General features: G+C 40.9%; 2 protein-coding genes across 2 annotated transcripts; one reads left to right on the top strand and one right to left on the bottom strand.

Annotated features, from left to right (window-relative positions):
• The first annotated feature begins 1,182 nt into the window (after nt 1–1,182).
• ahsg1 (alpha-2-HS-glycoprotein 1) lies at nt 1,183–10,904 on the top strand. Its single transcript, XM_070908995.1, has 7 exons — nt 1,183–1,383; nt 2,546–2,656; nt 2,808–2,892; nt 8,949–9,118; nt 9,408–9,524; nt 10,359–10,436; nt 10,608–10,904. Exons 1-7 carry the CDS (start codon nt 1,183–1,185, stop codon nt 10,902–10,904), a joined length of 1,059 nt encoding a protein of 352 aa, XP_070765096.1.
• Nucleotides 10,905–11,497: 593 nt separating this feature from the next.
• sass6 (SAS-6 centriolar assembly protein) lies at nt 11,498–25,431 on the bottom strand. Its single transcript, XM_070909415.1, has 16 exons — nt 25,370–25,431; nt 22,662–22,722; nt 22,491–22,570; nt 22,274–22,378; nt 21,892–22,060; nt 21,329–21,406; nt 19,456–19,575; nt 19,001–19,192; nt 17,691–17,885; nt 17,128–17,217; nt 16,387–16,566; nt 13,103–13,184; nt 12,700–12,809; nt 12,316–12,416; nt 11,927–12,015; nt 11,498–11,816 (listed from the first exon to the last, which is right to left on the bottom strand). The coding sequence occupies exons 1-16, from the start codon at nt 25,429–25,431 to the stop codon at nt 11,764–11,766; spliced, it is 1,767 nt and encodes a 588-aa protein (XP_070765516.1). The 3' UTR covers nt 11,498–11,763.
• Nucleotides 25,432–26,604: the final 1,173 nt, after the last annotated feature.

A 26,604-nucleotide genomic window follows, 5' to 3' on the forward strand; every position in this document is an offset into this window, starting at 1 on the left:
ATTTGTTTGTCTCTCTTTGGTTATTTGTATGTTCTCTTTAAAAGCAAAATAGGGAACTGTCAATGAAAAAACTTTTCTCAATAAAATTCCATTTGTCAAAAAAAAAAAAGACAAGACAGAGTGAAAACCAGAGAGGTCACATTTTGGCAATATTTAGCTTACTAGCTTGCTAGACATGATCTAATTTTGAAATGTGTACGCTTGCTCTGGTTAATAGATGTTTGAAAGAGTACGCAGTTACCTTATGCATCCATTTTCCTCTGGTTTGTGGTGACAGCAGACTTAACATGGGTTCAGACCAAAACTGGCACTGTGCTAAAAACAAAAAACTCCAGCTGGGTTGGTGTGGGCGTGTTGAAGATGACATACAATGTGCAAAGATCAGTTTGTAATGTTATCAGAGTGAACAACCCACCATTTTCCAGCAGAGTGACATGGCCTCAGATTTCGAGATGCTGACTCTCAATGTGGGAATGCATGCATCTTGTCCATCAAAGTCACAAGCAGTATTGGTGACCATGCCCCACAAGATACTCCAAAGGGCACAGTCATAAACCTTCTGTCACAAAGTCCACAAACCACATGTACACTCGATGGACAAACACTCATCATCTCTCCAAAATCCTTGCAAGAGTAAAGAGCTGCTCCACTCTTGATTTTGCATCTCTTCCTGTGAATCTGAGACCTGTCAGTTTATCTCCCTCCAGCACCCCCGCATGACAACTTTGCATTTTACAAAATGCAATTAAATTCAGCAAAGTCAAGAAAAACATTTTTCCTAGATTCTGAGATTTTACAATTATTTCCCATCATGTCCTAGCCAAAATTATTATGTTCAACTGGAATGAAAGCTGTGATGCAGCTGATAATTCCTCTGATTCATTTTGCTTCAGTAGAAATGCTTGTACTGTATAGTACCACAAAAAGGTAGACAGTATAAAAGCTGTTATGAGACTGATAGTGTTTCAGTGGACATTTAAAAATAAGCTGCACTGATCTGGTTAAAGTCTCTGTTTGTTACATTGGCAGCTCTGTGGTTCTGTCCTCATGCTACACCTCTTTTGTCTCTTATCTCATTTGTCCTTTATTTCCCCTCCTGTTTGCCACTCTCTCTCCTTCCCCTCTCATGTCTATATAATGTCCCTGGCTGCAGCAGTCTGCTCCGTCTCTCTCCTCTGCACCATGAATGAACTACCCGTCCTGGTGCTGCTGTCCTCTGCTGTTGTGTTGCTTTGCAGCGCTGCTCCAGCTCTGGAGCCGGTAACATGCAACGGGGATAGTGGTGCTGCAGCGGCACGACTGGCAACTTTTCACATCAACGAGCACCACGACCACGGCTACAAGTTCAGACTCATTGAGTCGCAAGGCAACAAAGTGGAAAAGGTATGGGAAATGAGCACATGGGTTGGCTGTGGCACAGGAGGGAAAGCGGGTTGTCCATTAATCTCAGGGAAAGACACTAAACCCCAAGTTGCTCCCAGTGGGGCATAGCAGCTCCGCCACCATCGGTGTGTGAGTGTGTGTGTGAATGGGTGAAATTGTAAAGCACTTTTTCCGTTAAGGTAGAATATTGCTATATAAATGCAGTTGTTCTGGTATTTTGAGTATGACTTTATATATTTCCTTTTACTACAGCTCAGGGGAAATATTTTCTTTTTACATATATCTGACAGCTGGAGTTACTCTCTCTGAATAAGAGGCTTGTTTGTCACTGTAGCTCAGTGACACGATGACCTTTAAATATCATTCAAAGAATTTTACAGATTTTAAGTTTTCTTTTTTTCCTTTGCTTTTATGTTTCTTTTCTTCTGTTTCTTTCAATCCTACAATATTTTCCTTATAGTTTTTTTCCTCATCCTTGTCTTTTCTTTATTACGTTCTTTATTTACATCTGTCCATCTTTCATATTTCTTTCCTTCCTTTTTTACTTTTTTCTTCCATCACCAAAACCCTGCTACTGGTCATCCGTGCCTTAATCAGTGGCGGAGGGAGTCAAACAGGCAGCATCATGATCACATATCTACACTAGAAGGGATTATTATTGTTGATTCATTATCATTACAGTGCTTAGCCTACTGTGGCCTATAACTCGGGATATTTCTGGTCTAATAATGCCTACATGACAATTAAATCGGCCATTCAGACAAAAATTCCTCTCAGAAATCATTAAAACGTCTGAAAGTATTTCACTGCAAGGCACATATAGAGGTCACTTTCACTTTTTGATGCAGTATAGCTACTTTTACTCAAGTAAAATATCTAACTCACTAAAAGTGTATGTGGGTGTGCATGTAAGGAGGACTGGGAGCACCATACTGTAAGAATGTGTTTTGGAAATCCAGAGGTTTCATTTTTATCATCTGGTCTTTAAAGTGGAAAAACAACAGGTCAGTATTTTTTAATCACATCAGCTTTTCGTGACAAGAAAAATGCCTGTTTTGCAAAAACAAGATACTGTATAATGTATAGGGAGGTGTAAGGACATTACAAACCATAATACCATAATACCTCAAAAATTCTAATTTACGCTCTTACGTTGTTCCAGGTTGGAAATGGCTGTAACATTGAGTTGCAGTTGAACCTTCTGGAGACAACATGCCATGTTGTAAACCCCAAACACTTTGAGGACTGTGAGATCCGCCAAGAGCATGCCATGGTACATTTGTTTAATCCGGTTCCCTTTTATTAGCCCTGCGTCACATTCATCTACAGCCAGAACGTGGGCGTACTGATTTTGAAATCTTCTCTGTAATGGAGATGTCGGGTATCTACAGTAAAATGTAATCTCTGTCTCTGTTTCTCTGTAGGCGGTGAGGGCCAACTGCAGCGTACTGATGACTGTAAAAAATAGTGAAGCCAAAGTCACCAAATATGAGTGTGGCACGCAACAAGGTGGGCTTCCTGTTATGTATCCAACCTGAATTTGAACACACACACACACACACACACACAGATATGTGTATATATATATATATATATATATATATATATATATATATATATATATATATATATATATATATAAGCTGATATTATCATTTGTAATGAAAAAATAGTATTACAATCGAAACAAATGCAAAATAGAAGTATCTTGACTAGTGGTCTCAGACTTTTGGACCATACTGTACACTCCTTGGTCTTCTTTGGTCTTCAAGTAGTTCTTGCAAAGCTTTGAGGCGTCTTTGGGGTCATTATCCTGCTGCAGTATGCATTATATATACACTATATATACTCAATAATATAATATACTCAAAAAAATTAGGGGAACACTTAAATCACACATCAGAATCAGAATCAGAATCAGAAATACTTTATTGATCCCTGGGGGGAAATTATACAGTACCGGTGCTCCCATTCAAGAGTAGAAAGTAGCATAATTTAGAGCTAAAAGTAAGTACAAAATATAAAGATAAGAAATAGAAAATAAAAATATACACATTTACAGTATTTAAGTGAAAAATAAAGTAAAAAAATATATACAATAACAATGTATATGTATGTGTACATATATATGTATGTATTGCACTGTTGTGTATGACTATATATGTATTGCACTGAAACATTTAAAGAATAAATAGTGAGGTATATATATATGGTATATCTGAAGTAGGTCCAGATTTCCAGTCTCTTCCTGAGTGTCTGACACTCAGAGGGAGGAGTTGAACAATTTGATGGCCACAGGCAGGAATGATTTCCTGTGGCGCTCCGTTGTACATTTGGGAGGAATGAGTCTCCCACTGAAGGTGCTCTTGTGTCCGACCAGTACGTCATAGAGAGGATGTGAAACATTGTCCAAGATGCCCCGCAGCTTAGACAACATCCTCCTCTCTGACACCACCGTCAGAGAATCCAGCTCCACCCCCACAACGTCACTGGCCTTGCGGATCAGTTTGTTTAGTCTGTTGGAGTCCGCCACCCTCAGCCTGCTGCCCCAGCATGCAACAGCATAGAGGATAGCACTGGCCACCACAGACTCATAAAACATCCTCAGCATGGTCCGGCAGATGTTGAAGGACCTCAGCCGCCTCAGAAAATAGAGACGGCTCTGGCCCTTCCTGTAGAGTGTTAGTGTTCTTTACCCAGTCCAGTTTATTGTCTATGTGAACTCCCAGGTACTTGTAATCCTCTACAATGTCCACATTGACCCCCTGGATGGAAACAGGGGTCATCGGCGCCTTGGTCCTCCTCAGATCAACAGTCAGTTCCTTTGTCTTTGTCACGTTGAGCTGCAGGTGGTTCTGCTCGCACCATGCGACAATTTTGTCCACAGCAGCCCTGTACTCCTTCTCATCACCCTTGCTGATACATCCAACTATTGCTGAGTCATCAGAAACGTATCTCAATGAAGTTCAAAAATCTTCACTGTACATTGTGTAATTCATTGAGAACAAAATGACGTAACAACGGTCAATGGAAACCAAAATCACCAACCAATTGAGGGCTGGATTCAAAGTCACATCCAAAATCAAAGTAAAAAATTGAAATCACAGGCTGATCCAATCCAGCTGATCCGTGAATTTCATCATGGCAACTCATAATGTGACTCAGTAGTGTGTATGGCTCCCATGTGCTTGTATGCACTCAGAATCAGAATCAGAATCAGAATCAGAAACTGTTTATTGCCAAGTAACATACATTACAAGGAATTTGCTGTGGTCTGAAGGTGCTATTGTTTTGATAACAAATAAGTAGAATATAAAAGCTAAAATAAGAATAAGAATAAAAGTAAAAATAAGATAAGATAAATAACAACAGTGCAGTGACCAGAATAAAGTAAAGTGTCCAGATAAAGTGTCCAGTAGGGGGTGGGTGCGTTAATGTAACGCAGTGGGGACAGGGGTGATGTACGTTAATATAACGTATAGCTTGTGTTTGTGTTCGGGGGGGGGGTCAGTGAGAGTTTGTCAGGTTGACTGCAGAGGGGAAGAAACTGTTTTTGTGGCGGGAGGTTTTGGTCCTGATGGACCGCAGCCTCCTGCCAGAGGGGAGGGGGTCGAACAGATGGTGTCCGGGGTGGGAGGGGTCGGCAGCGATCTTCCCTGCTCTCCTCAGGGTCCTGGAGGAGTACAGGTCCTGAAGAGATGGAAGGTTGCAGCCGATCACCCTCTCTGCAGAGCGGATGACACGCTGCAGTCTGCGTCTGTCCTTGGTGGAGGCAGCAGCGTACCAGACGGTGATGGAGGGGGTGAGGATGGACTCTATGATGGCAGTGTAGAAGTGAACCAGCATTTTTTGTGGCAGGTTAAACTTCCTCAGCTGCCTCAGGAAGTACATCCTCTGTTGGGCTTTCTTGATGAGGGAGCTGATGTTCAGCTCCCACCGGAGGTCCTGGCTGATGATGGAGCCCAGGAAACGGAAGGACTCCACAGTGTCCACTGGAGAGTCACACAGGTTGATGGGGGCGGGTGGGGCTGCGCTCTTCCTAAAGTCAACAACCATCTCCACTGTCTTTGAAGCGTTAAGCTCCAGGTTGTTGCTGTTGCACCAGGTCACCAGGTGGTCAATCTCCCACCTGTAGGCAGACTCATCCTCTCCAGAGATGAGTCCGATGAGGGTGGTGTCGTCCGCGAACTTCAGGAGCTTGACAGACTGGTGACTGGAGGTGCAGCTGTTGGTGTAGAGGGAGAAGAGTAGGGGAGAAAGAACGCAGCCTTGAGGGGAGCCGGTGCTGATCGTCCGCAAATCTGAGACGTGTTTCCCCAGCTTCACGTGCTGCTTCCTGTCAGACAGGAAATCTGTGATCCACCTGCAGGTGGGGTCAGGCACGTTCAGCTGGGAGAGCTTGTCCTGAAGAAGAGCTGGGACGATCGTGTTGAAGGCAGAGCTGAAGTCCACAAACAGGATCCTGGCGTAGGATCCTGCGGAGTCCAGGTGCTGGAGGATGAAGTGTAGAGCCAGGTTGACGGCGTCGTCTACAGACCTGTTGGCTCTGTAGGCGAACTGCAGGGGGTCCAGCAGAGAGTCTGTGATGGATTTGAGGTGGGATAGGACCAGGCGTTCAAATGATTTCATGACCACAGAGGTCAGGGCGACGGGTCTGTAGTCATTTAATCCTGTGGGCCCTGGTTTTTTGGGGACGGGGATGATGGTGGAGGCCTTGAAGCAGGCTGGCACGTGGCATGTCTCCAGTGAGGTGTTGAAGATGTCCGTGAACACCGGAGACAGCTGATCGGCACAGCGCTTCAGGCAGGATGGGGAGATGGAGTCTGGTCCAGCAGCTTTACGCGGGTTTTGTCTCTTAAAGAGTCTGTTCACATCTCTTTCAAGGACAGACAGAGGTGTCGATGCTGGAGGAGTGGGGGGCGCTGTGGGGGGCAGCTGTGGTGGTAGGAGGTGTGAGAGTTCAGCCCCAGGTGTGATGAGGGGGTTGGGGCTGTTGGGCTGGAGCTGGTGGGTGATGGTGTCAGGACTGTCCCATTGTCTTTCAAAGCGACAGTAGAAGTCGTTGAGGCTGTTGGCGAGGCGTCGGTCGTTAGCAGAGTTGGGGGCTCTTGGCTTGTAGTTGGTGATCTGCCTGAGCCCCCTCCACACAGAAGCAGAGTCGTTGGAGGAGAACTGGTCTTGTAGTCTCTCTGAGTACAGTCGTTTAGCTTCCCTCACCGCCTTGCTAAACTTGTACTTGGCTTCCTTAAACTCTGCTCTGTTGCCACTCTTAAACGCCTCTTCCTTTTCCAACGTCTGGGAATTCTGCTGATGAGATGGCGGATGGTGTCCTGGGGGATCTCCTCCAGGCGCTACTTGGCGGCGTCGGATGCACCGATACATAATGTCCTAGAGGTTCTCAATTGGATTCAGATCTGGGGAACGGGCCAGTCAATGGCATCAATGCCTTCGTCATCCAGGAACTGCCTACACACTCTAGCCACATGAAGCCGGGCATTGTCCTGCACCAGGAGGAATCCAGGACCCACTGCACCAGTGTAAGGTCTGACAATGGCTCTGAGGATTTCATCCCGGTACCTAACAGCAGTACCGTTGGCTAGCACGTGGAGGTCTGTGTGTGCCTCCAAGTATATGCCTCCCCACACCATCACTGACCCACCACCAAACCGGTCATGCTGGATGATGTTGCAGGCAGCATAACGTTCACCACGGTGTCTCATGACTCTTTCACGTCTATCACATGTGCTCAGTGTGAACCTGCTCTCATCTGTGAAGAGAACAGGGCACCACTGGCAGACCTGCCAATTCTGGTGTTCTCTGGCGATTGCCAATCGAGCTGCACAGTGCTGGGCTGTGAGCAAAGGTCCCACTAGAGGACGTCAGGCCCTCATGCCACCCTGATGGAGTCTGTTTCTGACAGTTTGGTCAGAAACATGCACACCAGTAGCCTGCTGGAGGTCATTTTGTAGGGCTCTGGCAGTGCTCCTCCTGTTCCTCCTCGCACAAAGGAGCAGATACCAGTCCTGCTGCTGGGTTGATGCCCTTCTATGGCCCTGTCTAGCTCTCCTCGTGTAAGGGCCCGTCTCCTGGTATCTCCTCCATGCTCTTGAGGCTGTGGATGTGCCATCCTGGAGGAGGTGGACTACCAGTGCAACCCGAATGGGCTGCAGGTACCACCTCATGCTACCAGTAGTGACAAGGACACTAGCAAAATGCAAAACTAGAGAAGAATCAGTCAGGAAGGATAAGGAGAGAACAATTGTCTTTGGCCACCACCTGCAAAACCATTCCCTTTTTGGGTGTTGTTTTGCTGTTGCCTCTCCAGTGTACCTGTTGTCACTTTAATTTGTACCAAAACAGGTGAAATTGATTCACAATCGCTTATAGCCCTGAAGTTTAATTGATATACTGTGTTGATTAAGTGTTCCCTTAATTTTATACACATACATTAGTGATGTTAGATTCACAAACAAGTTAACTCCATTCACAAGCGGGAGTGAATCCAAAATCCTGCTTCTCTATGGTGCATGCGGAGTTGTGCACAAGCACCAACCTCTGGGTCTGAAAAGTGAAGCCAATGCGGAAGTGCCTTAAACCCGCATTCTTTCTAATGGCCAGCATGGGGTGACTCCACTGGTTGCAAAAAAGAAGTTTCATAGAAAAGAAGTCTATGAGAAAATGACCCTACTTCTCACTTGATTTATTACCTCAGTAAACATTTTCCTAATTAGTTTATGGTCCAAATCACTTCTTCAATACAAGTCCATCTTGATGTGATAGTTCAGGCAATGAAAACACTTCAGTCAGTGGTGAAGAATATTGCAGCAAATTAAAAGTGCATATAAGGTCACATTACAGAAGCTTTTCATTCAGCTCCACAACACTAAAAAGGGTTTTTCCACATGATTTGACCTTTCTGTGTCCAGGAATGCGACACAAATTCAAGCCTGTCTTTTAATGGCTCGCAGCAGGTCCAATCCAGTGCAATATGATTGAAGCAGAGGTCAGACACAAAAATTGCACTCTGTACTGATAGCTCCCGGCAAATTTTATTTGATAGAGCAACATTTTGATTGAACCGAGATCTTCGTCAGGCATTGTCAAAAATATGGTTGAAGCACCAATGACAGACATGGATGTTTTGTTTGATGTTTTAATGTTTACAGCAGGTATCTAGTCAAATGAGTTTAAAAATGTTAAGGCCTACCCAAAACCTCCCACATTCGTTTTTCATAACTCCAGGCGGCCTTTAAATTCAATCTATTTTTGTTCAGCTGACAAGGTTAGCCAGTTTAACCAGTATTTCCTGTATGGCTCTCCTCTGGGAAGAAAGCATCAGATCTTGCAATGTTTTGGTGTACAGTTATTCGTGATTCAGGTCTACTGAGAATGCTGTATTTATTGTTGTAGGGTGTAAGTAATAAGATGATGATGAATGGTTCTGAGATGAGAGAAACCATTAAAATGCTAAACTGCTCAACTGTCAGGATTTGGATAATTATTCTCAGACAGTGGAACTCTCATAAAGCAGGCTCACTCATAGCAATTATTTTCTGTGTGCGTAGCAAATACTGACATGGATATGATGATGATGTGCCCTGACTGTCCCAAGCTGATCCCACTCAACAGCCCTGAAGGTCTCAAGTCTGTTCATGAAAGTATGAAAATAGCCAACCAGAACACCAGCTGCCAGCACCACTACGTCCTGCAGGAAGTGGGACGGATAACATCTGGGGTACAGAGAATCTCTCTCTCACACACACTCACACACACAATTCAGGCATTAAAGTTTCTTCTTTTTTGTGTGATTATCACAGAGGGATCAACTATTTCAGCAGACAAAACATAACCAAACTCATCATGAATGTTTGTATCTATATTTGTAAATCCATATGGCTCTGTAACGTATGTGTCCATCATTTCACATTAAGTTATTCAAAATAACGTCCCGCATCCCATCCCTTTAAATCCTGCACCTTAACTTCCTTTTCCTGACTTGCTCTCTCTTTCTCCCCCTCTCTCAGTACATAATGATGGCAGGGATGTTCTACTATGCTGAGTTTGCCCTTGTGGAGACTCATTGCTTAATGGGAACCAAAATCATTCCTGAGACATGCATACCCCTCTGCCCTGACAGAGCTGTAAGTATAACTCATACATACAGAAGTTTCAGAAAGATTCGACAGTCATTCTGTTCAAATGCAACTTTAAACACAAGACACAAGGTCCAAATGATTTGATGAGTGAGCTCCGGTTGCCTGTGGTTCTTTAAAGTTGGCTTGCTGTGTCAGGGCCCTGTGGCTTGGTCTCTTCACAGCCACTCGGTTACCTTGTCTCACCATCATTTGCTGCTGACAGGCTTGTGTGAGCTTGTGAGTGGCTTCAACCATACAGAGTGGTGAACCAAAACAATATACCCTACCCTGTCTGTGGCACTTATCCCCAATACTAAAGGTTCCTACTAAGAAAATACATTTTAAAAACTGGAAGAGAAATATATTGTTTTATTTTTTAAATAAATGGCAACTGTTACTCAAACAGGACGAAATAGTGACTTTGTTGGGTACTATTTTCAGCCGCAGATTAATTCATATTTGGTTTTCTGGTGAGTATTTCGGGCAGAAGGACGGTGTATGTGAGATTGAGTCAACATAAAAACTATAGTATGTGTATTTATGGTAATGAAGATACATGTCACCGAGTTGATGTATTTTTAATAGTTTTTGGCGTTTCAATCAATCACGTTTGTTTGTTTCACATGTAATCATATAAAGGTACGGTCACAGTGAAATGTAGCTAGTATCCAGGACTGTGATCTGTACAGTAGTATGACAGTCCTGGATCAGAGCTAGTCAGTACATTGTGTTCAAGAATGGTACCAATCCGACTTTGGGTGTGATGTAGGATATTCATCCACTATTGGTCACACAGTTTCCTACTTGCTCTCATTGTCTCCCCCTCTTCTCTCGCTGAAGCATCATGCTCTGTGCCGTTCAACTTATTCCAATACAAACGGACTCAGCGCTACGGAGTGTGAATTCTATCCTCCATCGGTAAGTCCACATTCTAAATATATATACATATAGGTTCACCTAATCTACTTTAGGCTGAAATTGATACAACTGTCTCTCCAAAACTCAAGTAGTGTCTTGTTTTAATCATTATTAATGATTAATAATAAATCTGCACTTCAACTAACTCTCTGTTGGTTCTGTTCAAAATAGAACACTACTCCCCTTGGACCTGGTGAGGAGGAGCCTGTATGCAGGGCCTTTCATCACCCTCCTCATCCTCATGGTGCCCCTCCCCATGCTGGCAGCGGAGGACCCCCTCCCCATGGTCAAGGACCCCCACATGGCCAAGAAAGGCTGGAACATGGGACCCCCTTCAATGTCTTCCACCCCCTCCAACCCTTCCATTCCTGCCATGGATTCCAGACCAATTCCGACCCAGCTCTCCATCCCATTTGCCCCTGGCCTCACCCTGAACCCCACCCCAACCCAAATCAGAGCCAGTCCTGAGATATACACACAATGCCAAAGGAACCATGACTGTTTGTTAATGCTCAGAAAATTTCTCTAACAGTCTCCATCTCTGTAAGAAATGCTTAAGTCCTTACAGAACACGTAAAATAAACAGTCAATGTGTGATGCAAACTTCTTCCATTGAACTGCCATGTGCAGACAACGTAGCTCAGAATGGCTTGACTTTCATCAGCTCATACATAAGCCTTCCTTAATAGTCTCAGAGCATGATTTTCTATGGAGTCTGGAGTGTACCCCGGGAACAATTACACTTTTCCTGTGTTAAATTGTATCAATATCAATTCATTCATTGATTACATCTAAAGAAAGACAAACACTGAACAGCACCAATATTTCAAGTTTGCACATAATCATTTGATTAAGGCTTAAAGTGAGATTAAATAAATTAAATGTAAATTTAAATTCTGAAATTACTGTGAACACCAATAAGGATGGAAAAGCTGTTTATTAAAGACTACACATCATAACTGATATACAACAGAAAACACAAGATAAACACTTAAGGACGGCAAACAGGAAAAATAGAATAATTTAAATTTTTACATTACATTAATACATTCTCCATGATCACTGGCGTCCACCATATGTACATTTTAACACCATTTACTTGAACCACAAATTAGAAGATAGACATATAGACCATTAGGACACAAGCTAAAATTGCAACAATAGCTTCTTAGAACAAGTTTATTTAACACAGCAGGTCTGTAACAGTTTTGTACAGGAGCTGAAGACATAATACGAGATAATGCGGAAGTTTGATGGTTTGACTTCCATCTGGGACTGGAATGAACGCCATTCTATATGCTGGTCATTAAATCTTGCTGCTTTTGCTTCATGCAGAGAAGTAAGCAGAAGCTACAGAGGGCTTTGTTCGCTGAGGGAACTCTGAAAAGAAAAAAAGTATAGTAAAGTATTATATAGTATTTACCTCTTATGCTGAACATTCTGAAGCTTGTAAGTCCCCCCGCAGTGCTCTAAATGATGAGCGGTTTTACCTCTATGTAGCAGATTAGATGACAGACCGTAGATTGGGATGCCATCATCTCTTCTCTCAAAGTACTTAGAATCCAGACCTGCAGAGTCTCTGTGAGGACAAGAAGAAAAAACATGAGGTTGAAAAACACAGTGAAAATGAAACATGTATCTTTCAGTCTTGTACTTATAGCCTAATAGTAATGTTCAAAAACAAGATTCCCCCTCAGATAAGACAGACATGTTCAAAAGGAAAGCAGACTTTGAGAAAATTGGAAACACAATTTTAATTTAAAGCTAGTATCTACAATAAACCCTCTTTAGACTGAATATATTCCACATATACACCTGTATACTGTGTGGAATATATTCAGAGAACATACATGGGGAAAGAAAGCAATCATCCACTCACGTCTGTCTGTTTGCCAACTGCACTGCTCGCTGTTCAGCAGGAGTGATATCAACTGCCACTGGAGATACAGCAGGTTTGCCTGTCTGAGGATAAAACTGTGCCTGGAAGGAAGAGGAAATAATTGGTGAAAGGTGTAAAATTGCATGTAATATCTTGTTTTTCCAAGTGAGGCATGTGGTTTTAACATTACCACCCAAACATCGAGATATATAACATTAATTTACCCCAATTACGTTAAAGACAGTTGCATTCTATATTTGTAAAGTATAATAATACTGTTAACGTTTACAACAGTGTGTAAGTGGGAAGGTTAGAGCCAACAAAAAGGTAATGACTAAGTTTGGCTTAGGATGGCTATATGCACAGCCAGGAGTTATCTCCTACCCTCAGTCCTGTTGTTGTAGATAAAACTGAAGGATTCTCCAAAGATTCAGGAGACTGCGGCTTTCTGGACAGCTGCTTTTCATTCAGCTGCTTGTTAAGCCAACTTATAACTGTGGTAAAAGAAAAATATAAAAGAAGATGAGTGGTGTTGAAAAACTGGCAAAACTGACATGGTTGTTTTGATTCTCATACTTTTAGATGATAATTTATTGTCAGTGTGATGCTTAATGTCGGGAATTATTCAAGCAATGCAATTCACTGTTATTTTTTACAGCCATTTACATATGATACAACAGATTGTCCACACGTTTGTCCAAGAATTTTTAGGATATGAATTGTAGTCTCCAGTGGATCCTCTTAACAAAACTACAGCTAGTCCATTTATCATTGAAATGATCCTTACCATTCTCATTTGTTTTTAACACATCTCTGCTTTCGTTTAGCTTCTGTACCGTCATCTCCAATTGCTCCTTCAGTTTTGAAACCTGTAACATACAAATCATCATCATCATCATCGTCGTCGTCGTTGTCATACCATTTCTTTTGTATGAATTGGTCTAATAAGGTATCTAGCTTGCAAACTGATGTAAGCAGTGCATTTTCCCTAGTTCATGTTTGTTTGGTGGCTCGTTTAACAAGCTAAAGGTGTAGGACGTGTGTTCATGTTTGTAAATTAGGGAAGGAGGACTTAACAAGCAAGAAACCCAATGTGGGCTGTTGTTAAAGGGGAGCTAATATGCTAATTTCCAGCTCTATATATTAATTCTGGGACACCACTAGAGTAGCGTTGCATGATTCACAGTTCAAATAAGTCCTTATTGATCTTATTCTGGCCCTTCAAGCAGCCCCTCAACCAGCTTTACCTCCCGTGCGACAGTGCTAACCACTGCTCCACCATATCTTTCTGGTAGACAGAAAGCTTTATAAAGTAACTGCTAGCTGCTGCTAACTGTAGCTGCCATTAGCTCAGTTTGCTCTGAGCACCAGGGGAGTGTTGGTGTTTAAACCGCAGGAGCTTTGGACCACCAGGAGGAGGTGGTTTTCAGGCCCAGGCTCTGAGAGTCAGATGGTTAGAGTCAGCTAACTAAGAGCATGGATATAGCAGGTATAGATATATGTCTATGGCTAAGAGGACTTCCAGATCCACAGCTAACTAGCGAACAGCAGATAGATAACGATTACTTTAGCAACAAGTAAAGCCATCTGTCCATCAAGAAACCACCTACTACTGACCTATTTTCCTTCACAAAAGAAAACATAGGTACATACATAAGTTTACCTTATTATTTGGCAACGTTTAATATGAATATCCAACATTGTAACACTATGTATATGACAGAAAATAAGGAAAAGCATAATAGGTCCCCTTTAAAAGTCTGTGTCTCGTGCTGAGCAGGCTGCGTCAGTGTGACCATCTGTTCTGCCTATGATAGAATGCTGATGTTCCTGCTTAATGGAAAACTACGGATTAAAATGAAGCCATTTGATTGGCAGTATGGAAACAAGTTCTCCATCTAGGCAGACCGAGAACTAACAGTATTCTGACAAATTAATATAAACTTAGGGGGGGCTATCAAATAACAAAATATAATGTATAATTGATGTATTTGGTTTCTGATTTTTCCTCAAAGGAAGACGCAAGACAAGTAATTTACAGAACAGATATGTTTGCTGTAGCAGAAAAATAAAGCATGCAACTTCATTTCAGCTGAACTTTGAGTCAGTCAAAAATTACACAGCTATTAATTTACAATGACAATTACATGAAGAAAAGAAACATTCTCCCATCTGAGAAATGGGTCAAACACAGGAAATGTTGACTTATTATTTTCAGTTTTCAATCACAGTTGAATGTGTCAGAAAGCCTTCTGCAAGAGAGCCTTCTGGCAGAAAACCATGGAGGCAAACTTCTCTCATTTGCACATCGCACACGCCGCCTAGTTACAAAAAGTCAGAGGTGCATGAGCACGCACCATGACAACTTGCAGAGCCTTTGCCCTTGACCCAAGATGCACGATGACACTGCGTCACGCATAAACCCCACTGAGCTAGTGGCTACACCTTTCCCCTCCTGCTGTACTCAATTCCGAGTCCTCCTAGCCTCCAGCCATCGAACTACCTGCGCAACTGAGCACTGGACACTGCTGAGGCTAGTGGTGATATCATCTCCAATGGTACTATACCTCCATCTTCATACAGAAGTGAAACTCGACCACAATATCAAACCTGACCTGTGACTCTGAGCTTTGTTTTGATATACAGATCACCAAGATAGTGCAGCCATGCTTTCTCCAACTTAGGAACATTGCATTTATGCCCATGAAAAAGTAATTCATGCTGACATCTTGTCACGACTGGAGTATTGCAATTCCAATCCTTGCAACACTCCATTGACTACATGTTAGGTATAGAATTGATTTTAAACTGTTACTAATTACTTTTAAAGTCCTACATGGCCTTGCTCCTACCTATATCATAGATTTACTCGTGCCCTATGAATCTAGCCGCTGCCTGTACTCTTCACAACTGGCCTTGTCAAGCCCCACAGCTGTGGAAGTATTTGTACTACTACCCTATTTGAGGAACCTAGGCTGGCAAACTCAGTGCTTTCTTTTAAATTACTTATAGTGCATTTTTTTTGTTGTTTGTCTAGTTTCTATCCTATTATCGCTTTTATTTCACCTTTTTGATCAGGTCTTATGTTCTAAGATTTATTTGTTTTTGTTGTTTTTATCTTGACTGTGTGTACAATTTTATATTGTTCTGTAACTGTTTTGAAAATAAGTTACACAAATAAATGTATTATTATTATTATTATTGACAAGTACTGTATGTATAGGCTACAGAAAACATTAGAAAAACATGCTGTTGGACTGATTAATGGTTACCTAAAGCCCATGTTCTCATAGACTAGTTTAGAAAGGATGCAGGTCTTTCACAATGAACTGGCACAATTAAATAGCCCTGTGGCAGCTCTGTCCTCCTCCCTCTGGTACAAAGTTACAGGGGAGTTGACTGCCGGCAGACTGGGTGAAGATATCACAGTTAATATTCTGCTTGTTCAGCAGGTAGTTGATAAACTGCTGATACGTTTTTCTCAGCGACAGACCAATAACAATAATTTAATTTTCTTATTCATCAGCCAATAATATACCAGCCACTGATACACCAGCCACTGATGTATTGTGCATCAATATCGCCTGGCTGTCGCTCACATTGTCAGAGGACATTTGCATAAAGTCAGGCTTTTCTCAACTTCCCCTGTAGTGTTGCTAGACGCCTTTGGAACCTACGTAGCTCAGATGGCGGTGCCGGGCTGCAATGCCAGGTCTCATTCACAACGAATAGCAACCTATCACTGTCCCCTTAACTTGTGAGTGGGACAAGTGTTCTTGACACCAGCACCTCAGCTGGGCTCAGCTGATTACACTTTAACTCACCTCACACCTGTTATCCTCACTGTAATGTACATTTACAATAAATCCAAATCTAATATACACCACACTGCCTCTGTTTATTTTCATAGTTGTTGTATTTCAAGTATTTTTTTATTGAAATGTGGTGAGATCTGTACATAAAAGGAGCCAAAAGTGCAGAGGCAGTGCTGCTTTACAACATTAAGAGATTAAGAAAGGCCTAAAGACTGTTAAATGCAGTGTCTGCACTTTCTATCACATGAAGACATACCTGCTCATCCTTGGTGATGAGGTGCTGCCGAGCGTCCTGTAGATCCTTTTCAACATTCTGAAGTTTTTCTGACGTGTCCTGGAGGACCTTCTCCTGTGACACAGTCACAGTGTTTTTGACTTTTATTTTTCCAACTAGGCCTCGAACCTCCCCTTGCAGCTTCTTAATGATACCATTAGCCTGGATAAAAAATCAAATCAAATCAAAAGGAGGTAAGAAACTGGACTGGACCATATTCAAACTTGGTGCAATTATACACTCAGTAGCCAGTTTAATAGGTACACCAACAGGTGTTTCTGTTATTTTGTTCACCCCCATTTATAACACCTCTCTCTGTAATGTACCGTTCAACAGCATCACAAACTCCAACCTCGAAAATTAGCACACTGTTGAATCAACACTGACCAATTAATCGGCTGATATTGGCCGATCACAGATATATCAGTATTGGCATACGTTTTCCAATATGCACCGATAAGTACATTTTATTTATTACAGTGTCTGGAGTAATTGGTGGTGTCATGTCAAAGTTTGACCTGTAAAGCGCACTGCAGGGGTAAGAACCCATGAACATAGTAAAATACAGCTAGAGGCTGGAGTCAAGAAATTTAACAGCCACCTCACTAATGGTTAAAACTATAAACCAGCACAAACCAGTCAAACGTGGTGTGGATTGACACTTATATTCAAGTTACCGCTTTATGTGTACCAGCAGACGGGCAGCCTGCATGCTCCACAAACCTTTATCAGCTCCTCAGACAGTGATTTCACCGTTGCTTCAAGTTTTCTAATCTGAACTTCTTTACTTTCAGCATTTTCTTCCATTGATTTCTAGAAAACAAAAAACATATAGTTAAAAAGCATATAAACAGAATTAGACAGAGAACCTACTTAAAAGAAGAAGAAGTCTGGTGTTATTCTATATTTTTCTTATTGTCAAAAAATCCCACAAAAAGACCAAAACCAACAATGTGTTAGTTGTTTTTCAGTACTCTCTGATTTCCCCACCCCCAAGTTCATTGGGTTTCTACTGAACATGCAAAAATTTTAAAAACAAATTGTTTCATTTATTCATCACACAGTGCAGACTCAACTGGGCCTGTGGAAAAACAACTCTAACAATCCAAATGAGGAATTGTGCCTCAAAACATGTCTCAAGACAGGTGGATGTGATGATATTGTGTCTAGCATAAGGATCAGGATATGCTAAAAGTGTAACTTAAGCTGAGGGGTGCTGTTGTTTTTTTGCCCCCATCATGGAGTTTCAGGTGAAAAACCTGTGCATTTGAAGTTGCAGATCTTACCTTCTGCTGCTGAGTGGCTTCCAGCACCTCTTTTGTGCGGCGCATGAGCTGATCCTTATCTTTGATCTCCTGTTCCAGAACGGCCACTCTCATCTGCAGCTGGCTCACCAAACGCTCCTTCTCGTGGACCTCTGTGTCGAGAGTGCTGTTCTCCCTCCTGAGAGACAGGACCTGTTGCTTCGAACGCTGGCACTCCTAAACTCATAACAGCGGGATAATAATCCCACAACAGATGTAGTTACCAATAACACTGGGGAACACAATTTTTGTTGAGTTAGGTCTGACAGCTGTTTTTAACTAATTTTTGGGTGCGGAATCCAAAACTGATCTCAGTTTTTCTCTATCACGTCAAGTTTTTGAACTATAGGATCCCCGTTTTCTTAAAAAATATGAAAAATACTGTACTTAACAGATATGTGTGTGATAGTACTGACCTACTGGGAGCTGCACACACCTCTCACCGCACTGTCTCAATTGTGACTGCACAAACAAGTTGCCACGTAGCTGTAGATGAGTCCAATCCTAATCAGCTGGCAAGTCTTACTACAGCTAATCAGTGGAATTTTGCTTATCTGGAGGGTAAGCTGTGGAGAAAAAACTTGACGTGCTAGAAAAAAACTGACTGCAATTTTGGAATCAGCATGCCAATTTTAGTTTTAATCAGCATAAAAATATAACTCAACACAAATTTTTTTTCAAATTGTTCCCCAGTGTAATCAATATAATTTATTTCATTTTATTCATTTATTTTCTCAATGATATCAAGTAGTGTGGGATGCACCTCTATTCTCTGCTCTTGTAGTTTGAGTGTTTGTACAGATAATCAGTGTTCATATTGACAAACCCACAGAGAATGAGAGATTCTGATAACCGAATCTGCAACTCCCCTCGCCTTTACAGAGCTTTATAATGAGTTTCAGCTAATTGTTGCCTGCAACTTTCCTGCTTTGGCTCACTCACATTGCTCTTATAACATTTCTTTTTTGGCCGCAGAGGGCAGCTGTTTTCAGCAAAAAAGCTCTCAAAATCAACTCTGCACTACCTGCTCAGCACCAGATAGCAGACAGACACAGTTAGCAGCTAGCTGGTGAACATAGTGGAGCATTTAGCAGCTAAAGAGGCAGGAGACCAAAAAAAGAGCTAAAAAGGAGAGTGAATATTGGACTGGTGGCCAGAAACACAACTACGCTGGATGCATAAATTAGCAATTGTTTGATAATTAAAAAGGTGATCATATGTCAATGTTGTGTTCACAACTTGTTCCAGTTAAAATTCTAGTGATTCCTCATCTGGCCTCCTCATTCACTTACCTCCTCTGCACCCACTAGTTTAATCTTCAGGTCTCTGATGACAGACTCGTTCTTGTATTTTCTCTCTGTCAGCTCTCTGCTGGAGGCCTCCAGCTCCGTCAGTCTGCTTTGAAGCTGCTGGCTGCTCTTCTTATGCGTGCTCTCCAGCTCCTGACGGAGCTGCTCAGTCTGCTGCTGAAGCCTGTTCTGTACCTGAAAGACACACCAGAAAAACATCTCCTGCAGCATAATCCACCTCTTATCTGTTGATCAATATGCTTGGTATGTTCCAAATAAATGCCTGCTTCACTAAATACACTACATTTGGCAGAGCTTCAGGGCTATGACAAAGTGACAATATGCCACAAAGAGTGTTTAGCTAATACAAGGTCTTCTTTTTTTAGATTTTTATAATGTAATTTCCTTTAATGACAACCACATTAGAAACATAGTCCAGGGCAGATGAGGAGTCTTACCTCTACAGCCTTCTCTCTCTCTGAATGTAACTCCAGAGAATGACGGCTAGACAGACAACTGGTCTGACTCGTCCACTCTGAACGCAGTTTGTCCAACTCTTTAGTCTTCTCAGACAGAGTCTGCGGGAGAAAAGATAGTACCATTTCTTTTTTTTTTACCGAATCTGATAACAGCCATTGTTAATTTTACACAAATGTAAATGTTATTGTTTTGAATTTCATGATACCAAAGTACTGAACTATCTTGTGGAATCAGTAGGCCCAAGACATGATTAGTCTTAATGACAACAGCCCCTAGAAATGAGAACTTGTTGACACGTATGAAGACAAAAAACAGATACAACTGACATCTCCTAGACCAGTGATATTCGCTACCAAATCTGGTCCGCGATAGGGTGCCGGGTGGCCCGTCGACTATTTTCTAATTCAAATTGGAAATAAATTGATTCACAATGGGAATTTTTTTGTTTGTTTATACCAATTAGTAAATATTCAATAATGTCACTTGGCTGTTACTTGGGACATTGCATATTAGCCTATCAGCAATCTGTGCAGCAGTGACACTTGGTTTCAAAAAGTTAATGTACACCTGATCTGTGCTCGAAGAAAGCCTTGAAGGTAGGACTTTCACCCAGGAGACTAGATGTTTGTGTCCCATGTGAAACCAAAAGTCAGCATTGACCTATATATAACCCTAACCCTAACCCAAACCATGATCTTTCCCTAAACCCAACCCAGTAGTTTTGGTGCCTAAACCTAACCAAACTGCAACCATTTCACATCGTTAATCACATTAGAAAGGCTTTCTGGCAGAAAGGCCTGAGGTCTATTAATGTTTGTTTATTAACTGGCCTTGTGTCATCTTGCAAAAGTGGCCTCCTGGGCAAGGCAAGCTGAGTATCCCTGTCCTAGACTATGCCAAGACACTAGTCCCCAAATCTAAGTATCCATTATGTGGCACAGTTATTGATCCTATCCTTCTGACATGGTCCCCCCTCTGACAAGGGAACCACCATAATTAAGGCTATATTTTCAAAATTGGGCACATTCAGATTGAGGTGTTTTTCATTCTTTTTTTAATTTGTCTTTTTTTTTTATCAGGTTTTGATGTTATGTATGCATTTGTGGGACAGCTGTGGGCTGGAGTTGATATGGAATTTTTTTGCCGATTTATGTTGTGAAAATGTAATCAAAATATTTCAATAATTAAATCCGGGCAGGAACCCCGAAGGCAGCAGGACAGATATGCCGATAAATCTGCAGCCTCTAATTTGTGGCCCCCACTGGAGTGCAGTGCCATTACACAGTGCTGTCTGTTTTACTTTGATTAAAATATGTGACAAATCACATGCAACCTGGCTGCTGCAGAATAACCACGCACACCTCAGCAGACCTCAGAGTGGTCCTTTATAACTCTATGTGGGAGATGTTGGATTACTGGGGCTCTTTACAACCTGTGCATTGTTGCCTCCTTTCTAGCGTTTCTGGTAAAACTGACTCTTCATGTTTTGTTCTGGAAATGCTTTGCAATGTATAATATGTATATATAACATTTAGATCACAGTGTTGCAAAAATAAAACTAGCAACATGAGCATGACATGATCAGATTTCCAATCTCTCCATAGGCATAAACTCCACTTGAGAGATTTGCTGACTTGTGGTGCTGCTCCATTCAAACGCTATTCTCTGGAAAAGCTGTTTCTCCATTGGTTGATTTATTGTTGTTTGGATGTAGCGCTGCAGCACCTACATGCACTGCTTGGGGACGTACAAACAGTCCATGTGTCCAAGATCTACCACTTTGCTATGCTTGTTGCACTTAGATTAAAATAGGGTTCTAAATGCCAAGTCCAATGAAAAAAAAAAGCACACCTGTTGAGCATAACTCAGCTGCTTGGACAGATCATCTTCAGTCTTCTTAAGCTTCAACTCAAGGGTATGCTTTTCTGCCTGAAACATTCAGGTGACATGTCTTTATAAACATGGCTTTGTGGGAAAAAAAAGTTATGTGAAAAACATAATGTATGCTTTGATAAGACAATTCCACTGAAACTATAACTTTTAGGATTATCAGCTAAAGCCAACATTTTCCTGTGAAGGTTTGCATATCTGTTGGTTTTCCAATTAGAAGACATCTCCTCTCCAGATGTATTTATTTGTTTTTTGCTATGACCTCTTAAAAAGTAGAACAATACAAGAGTAACAATTAATTGAACTTCTATATACTTGTAATATACAAGTAGTGTGTACAATCAACTACTTCAGCAAACACCAGAGATATAAAAGCTCTTGTGATTGTTTGGATTAATGTCTCCCTTTGCAGAACTCTACAAGAAAAAAACCTCAGTTCGATCAGATACACGTTTTACAACTCAAAGCTCTATTCAAAAAGGCCAGACAGTATTATGATGATGAATTATGCTGAATGAGCTAACCTTCAGGGAGGAAAGACACACTGCCAGATAATCTTTAACTTCTTTGTCAGAGCCTTGAGCAAGCCGTAAAGACAAGTGGTTCAGGTGTTTGAATGCGTTTGTCTCTACAACACTGAAGTTGGCGGGGCCTTCAAGCACTGGAGACTGACATGTGACGTGCAAAAGAAACCTGTGGAAAAAGATAATAAACAGTCATATCGTGTGTGGTGTTGTTTTATCACGAAATATGTCTTGTGTCCACCCGACGGATTAAACTTTATACACTAACAAAAGCAACCACATGCATGTCTTTTTATGTACATTTTTTTTTATAATTATTATTAAGCTGAATTTATTAGATTGAACAGTGTGATGTCGTGTGGTGGTTTGCATTTCTTCATACCTTGGATTGTCCGACTCTTGCTCAGAATAACACATATTAAGCAGGTCAATAAACTTCTGAGGAAATGATGCAAAGTCTATCAGTAGCCCCTGCTGGACTTTCAAACTACAAAAACAATGACAAAGACAGCAAACATCAGTGAGAGTTGAAGAAAGTTTGTTTATGACATCCTAAATTCAAACAGTGAGCACTGTAATATAATTCTACCAATACTTACCTTTGGAAATCTTCTTCTGATATCGAGAGGTTGAAGAGAAAATATGGATCAATATCATCTGTTAGTTTTACAAGAAGATCCTAATATAAAGAAAAACAAAAGAAGGTTGAGAGCTTCCAATTAGCTAACTACTATAAAATTACAGAGAATACTATTCAAACTCCTACTCACCCTTTTGTGTACTGGACTTGTTGTCAACTGAAGCTCAATGGTGACACGAATATTTGCTTTCCTGTAAAATAAAAAAATTAAAACTGATAAACTGGCTTCAAACTATATGTATGATATGTAATCTTGGTTGGTCAAAATGTTATGACGCAACATGGTTTCTAATAAGCAACACAATTGATATCAAGTACTTCTTCTGGCACTCAAGCCTTTTTTTTATGAATTGAAAAGCAATGCCGAAGTCTATGGAGGCATTATTTACATGCATGAGCAGTCGATTGCACTTGAGCGGCTGTTGCCCCAACTCTGTGCAGTTCCTCTGGAGGTGCTCGTTGAGAAGAAAATGGTGTCTAAACAGAGGACCATTATGGATAGCATCTCCCATTCTTTACATGACATACCGGTCAGATGGGGCAAACACAGACTGGTTCTGTGGTTCATGAACTATGTGGCCTTGGACAGTTGGGATTGTGTCAATTCAATTCAATTTTGTTTATTTATATGGCACCAAATCATAACAGAAGTTATCTCAGGGCACTTTTCATATAGAGCAGGTCTAGACTGTATTCTGTATAATATAGGGATGCACTGTTGTATGTCCCATGTACTTATTTACTTACTTGTTAACATACATTTGCACACTCTGTATTGCTAAATACAGTATATACATAAACTATATTTGACAGTGCTTCTCACTTGAAGTCCATCCGTTTTCCATTATTCACTGACCTATGCCAGGTACATAAGCTGTACGCACATTACCATACCTTACAGGGTTTATTGGGTGCACTTTTGTTGTTTTTGTTCATACGTCACATTTTACATTGCACAGTGTATATTGTTTTAAATAGACGGGTCTGTGAAGCTAACATTAACTCAGTAGCTGAGTATCAATCAATGGTTGTCACTCAGTCATTACAAGCTTTATTGTCAGATGTCACCTGACAATTTGTCACTATACAGCAGATGACCACATGCTCTATGTAGTCATCAATACGTACATATTAAAAATCTACTTCAGTTAGGGAAAGCACATCATGTACTGTGGTCATATTAAAATCTTATATGTTCATAGACAAGTCATTCTTTGCTTTTTGATATTATATATTATATTATATTATACATAGCTCCATTAAAAGAAATGTTTTTATGACAGTTCAAATATGAGGCAATTGTCAAAATGTGTTACAATAACCTTAGAGGTGACTTGCCCTGTACAGTACAGTGAATTGACTTAAAATGTTACATGGTCATTCACTGTCCCTCTCAGCAACCCTATTATGGAAACGTTTTTTCTTTTTTTAATCACATTAGAACTTCTTTGGCACTGTCACATATTCAACAAGGATTATTTAATATGTGATAATTGGTAGACGAAATGTGAGAAATGATTGCTGAAATACGAGTCTCCTTTATGGTCGCTCCAAACACCGGTACGGTAACACAAACAAACGCGCATCAAAATCTGAAACTTCTTTATCTTGACACTTTACTTTATTCTGGTCACTGCACTGTTTGTTATTTATCTTATTTTTATTTTTTATTTTTATTCTTATTTTACCTTTTATATTCTACTTATTTGTTATCGAAACAATAGCACCTTCAGACCACAGCAAATTCCTTGTAATGTATGTTACTTGGCAATAAACAGTTTCTGATTTTCTGATTTCTGATTCTGATTTCTGAAACGCACGTCACTCTCTAGGCTATCACTATCGAATAAAAGGCAAAAAATGCCCAAAATATATCTATCTAAATTTCACCTTAGCAGCACCACCAAAATCTATTTCTGAACAAATTTGAGCTAGAAATCAGCAACCCAGTCACTGAATCTTCACTTATCTTAGATCTACAAGGCCTCATTTAGAAGTTTCGTAAAGCAGGGGCATAATACCTGCATGATTATTACTTCCACTTTCCAAAACAGAAACCAACTAAGTCTGGTCGGGCATACTGCAAATAAATCGATTAGACAGTTTCATACTGCATACTGATGTGAAAAGCAGTATGCTGTATATGTACTGCATACTGCATTTGTCAGTAGGATGTAGTAGGCGGTTTTGAATACAGCCTGTTTCCTCACTCTAAGCTCCTCCAGAAGTCTCCTCGAGGTGCATTTAAGGGATTGGAAGATCCTCCATGACGGTGGAAGGGGGAACGATTTCCAGGTTATGGTCCACCTGATAATATCAGGTAATAATGTAATAAAAGTAATAGGCTAATTTAATGAATGTCACATCATATTATGGATCATGAAATGTAAATAACAACCATGAAGTTAAAATTAGTCCAAAGTGACTAAATTACACCAAAAAAAAGTACATTAATATTTCGTGTCAGCAAAAATATTTTATATCTAGGCTTATTGGACAATGCATTTATCATTATTACTGTAGCTTATTGCACAATAACGTCTACATTTAATGCGGCACCTCTAAACAAAAGCATTACAGACTTAATAATAACTTCATGGGCTTTTATTGCACACATATGAGACTAAATCTGCTTGATCAGCTCCAGTCTTGAAAAGCTGCTGTAAGTTTTACAAGCCACCAGATGTCGCTGTTCTTGTGGTGTTTGAAGCCCCGAAACGTCAAATCTTTTTCGGCACAAAAAAACAAAGAAAGCCCCAAAGCTTTATAAGGCTCTTTCCGCCCATCACTACTAACTAGCTAGTTAACTTAGGCTCACGTCAACGTCCGCAATCTTACCTTTCCTCACAGTCTCTGCACCTCACGATCACTTGTAGTACTTTACTGAAGAGTTCCTCCATTTTTTTTGGAACAAACTAAACGAGTCTTTCACCGGGGAGTAAACCGACACGTTAGTAGACGGTTAACTTTAAAGGCTGAATGGTGAGGAGAAGCGTTTAATAATGAGATGCGTTGGCTTCCATAACAGACCCTTCAGATTTGGATTGTTAGTTCCTTAGTGTTTTTGATTTGCCGCTTTTCAGCCGCCAACTGAATCGCCCAGGAAACGGAACATGAACTGTCTTCTTCAGGCTGACTGATGTTAATGGCGGCTGGCAAACAAAAAGCTCTTTACCGCCACCTATCGACTGGGTGTGGAACATACACGTGTAACTCCGTTTTGGTGGAAATTGGTTGTGGGAATATTCTTATAGTTTACACCGCACTCAGAAAGCGGACACACGAAACGAGAGGGTCACATTCAAATAAATTTTTTATTATTAGTGAAGCAAAACACAGCAGACAGATGTGACAGAACATACATTGGGCAAGGCATAGGTAGGAGCTGAAGTTTGTGTGGGTATTTATCTAAAAGTATAAATAAATAAAGGTAGCCTATGTTTTTTTGTTTGAGAGTGAAAGAATTTCCTGTGGAAATCAAACCAAAAGTAGGTACACAATTAAATACAATTTGAGGTAAGAAAAGTTTTGTTCAGATGAGACAGTTCCCACCAGTTTTCAAAACATATATAAGAACTGGATACCGAACCAAAAGATGGCGCCTATTCAGTCCAATAAGAATTGCTCGCCTGATTCCTCAATATCCAAATATGTGAACCGCTGTCTATTCATGAACATGCACAAAATGGAATTTATGATATACCTGTCAAAACTGTGGTAAAATACCTTGGCATTTATGTGACATCTTTGTGAGCTGCTTAATTTGACAAACAAAGTAGATGAATGTAAATGTAAACTTAATGTGTGGTTACAAAGAGATCTATCAATTTTCGGTAAACATATCTCACCAAAATGGAAAGCATCTCTAGAGGTGTGGTATAGAGAGACCCATCTTCATTAGCACTTAGTTCAGACTTTCTATAAACCAACTCAACTTTAATTTTATGTGGAGGAATCGAACTCACGTGTCAAAAAAGGCTATCACTGTCAAAGACCTCTCTGAAGGTGAGCTAAAAGCAATAGACTTTGAATGTATGAATGGAACTTTAAAAATGAACTGGGTGAAACAAGGT

Source organism: Enoplosus armatus, chromosome 7 (assembly GCF_043641665.1).
Source record: "Enoplosus armatus isolate fEnoArm2 chromosome 7, fEnoArm2.hap1, whole genome shotgun sequence".
Lineage (NCBI taxonomy): Eukaryota > Metazoa > Chordata > Actinopteri > Centrarchiformes > Enoplosidae > Enoplosus > Enoplosus armatus.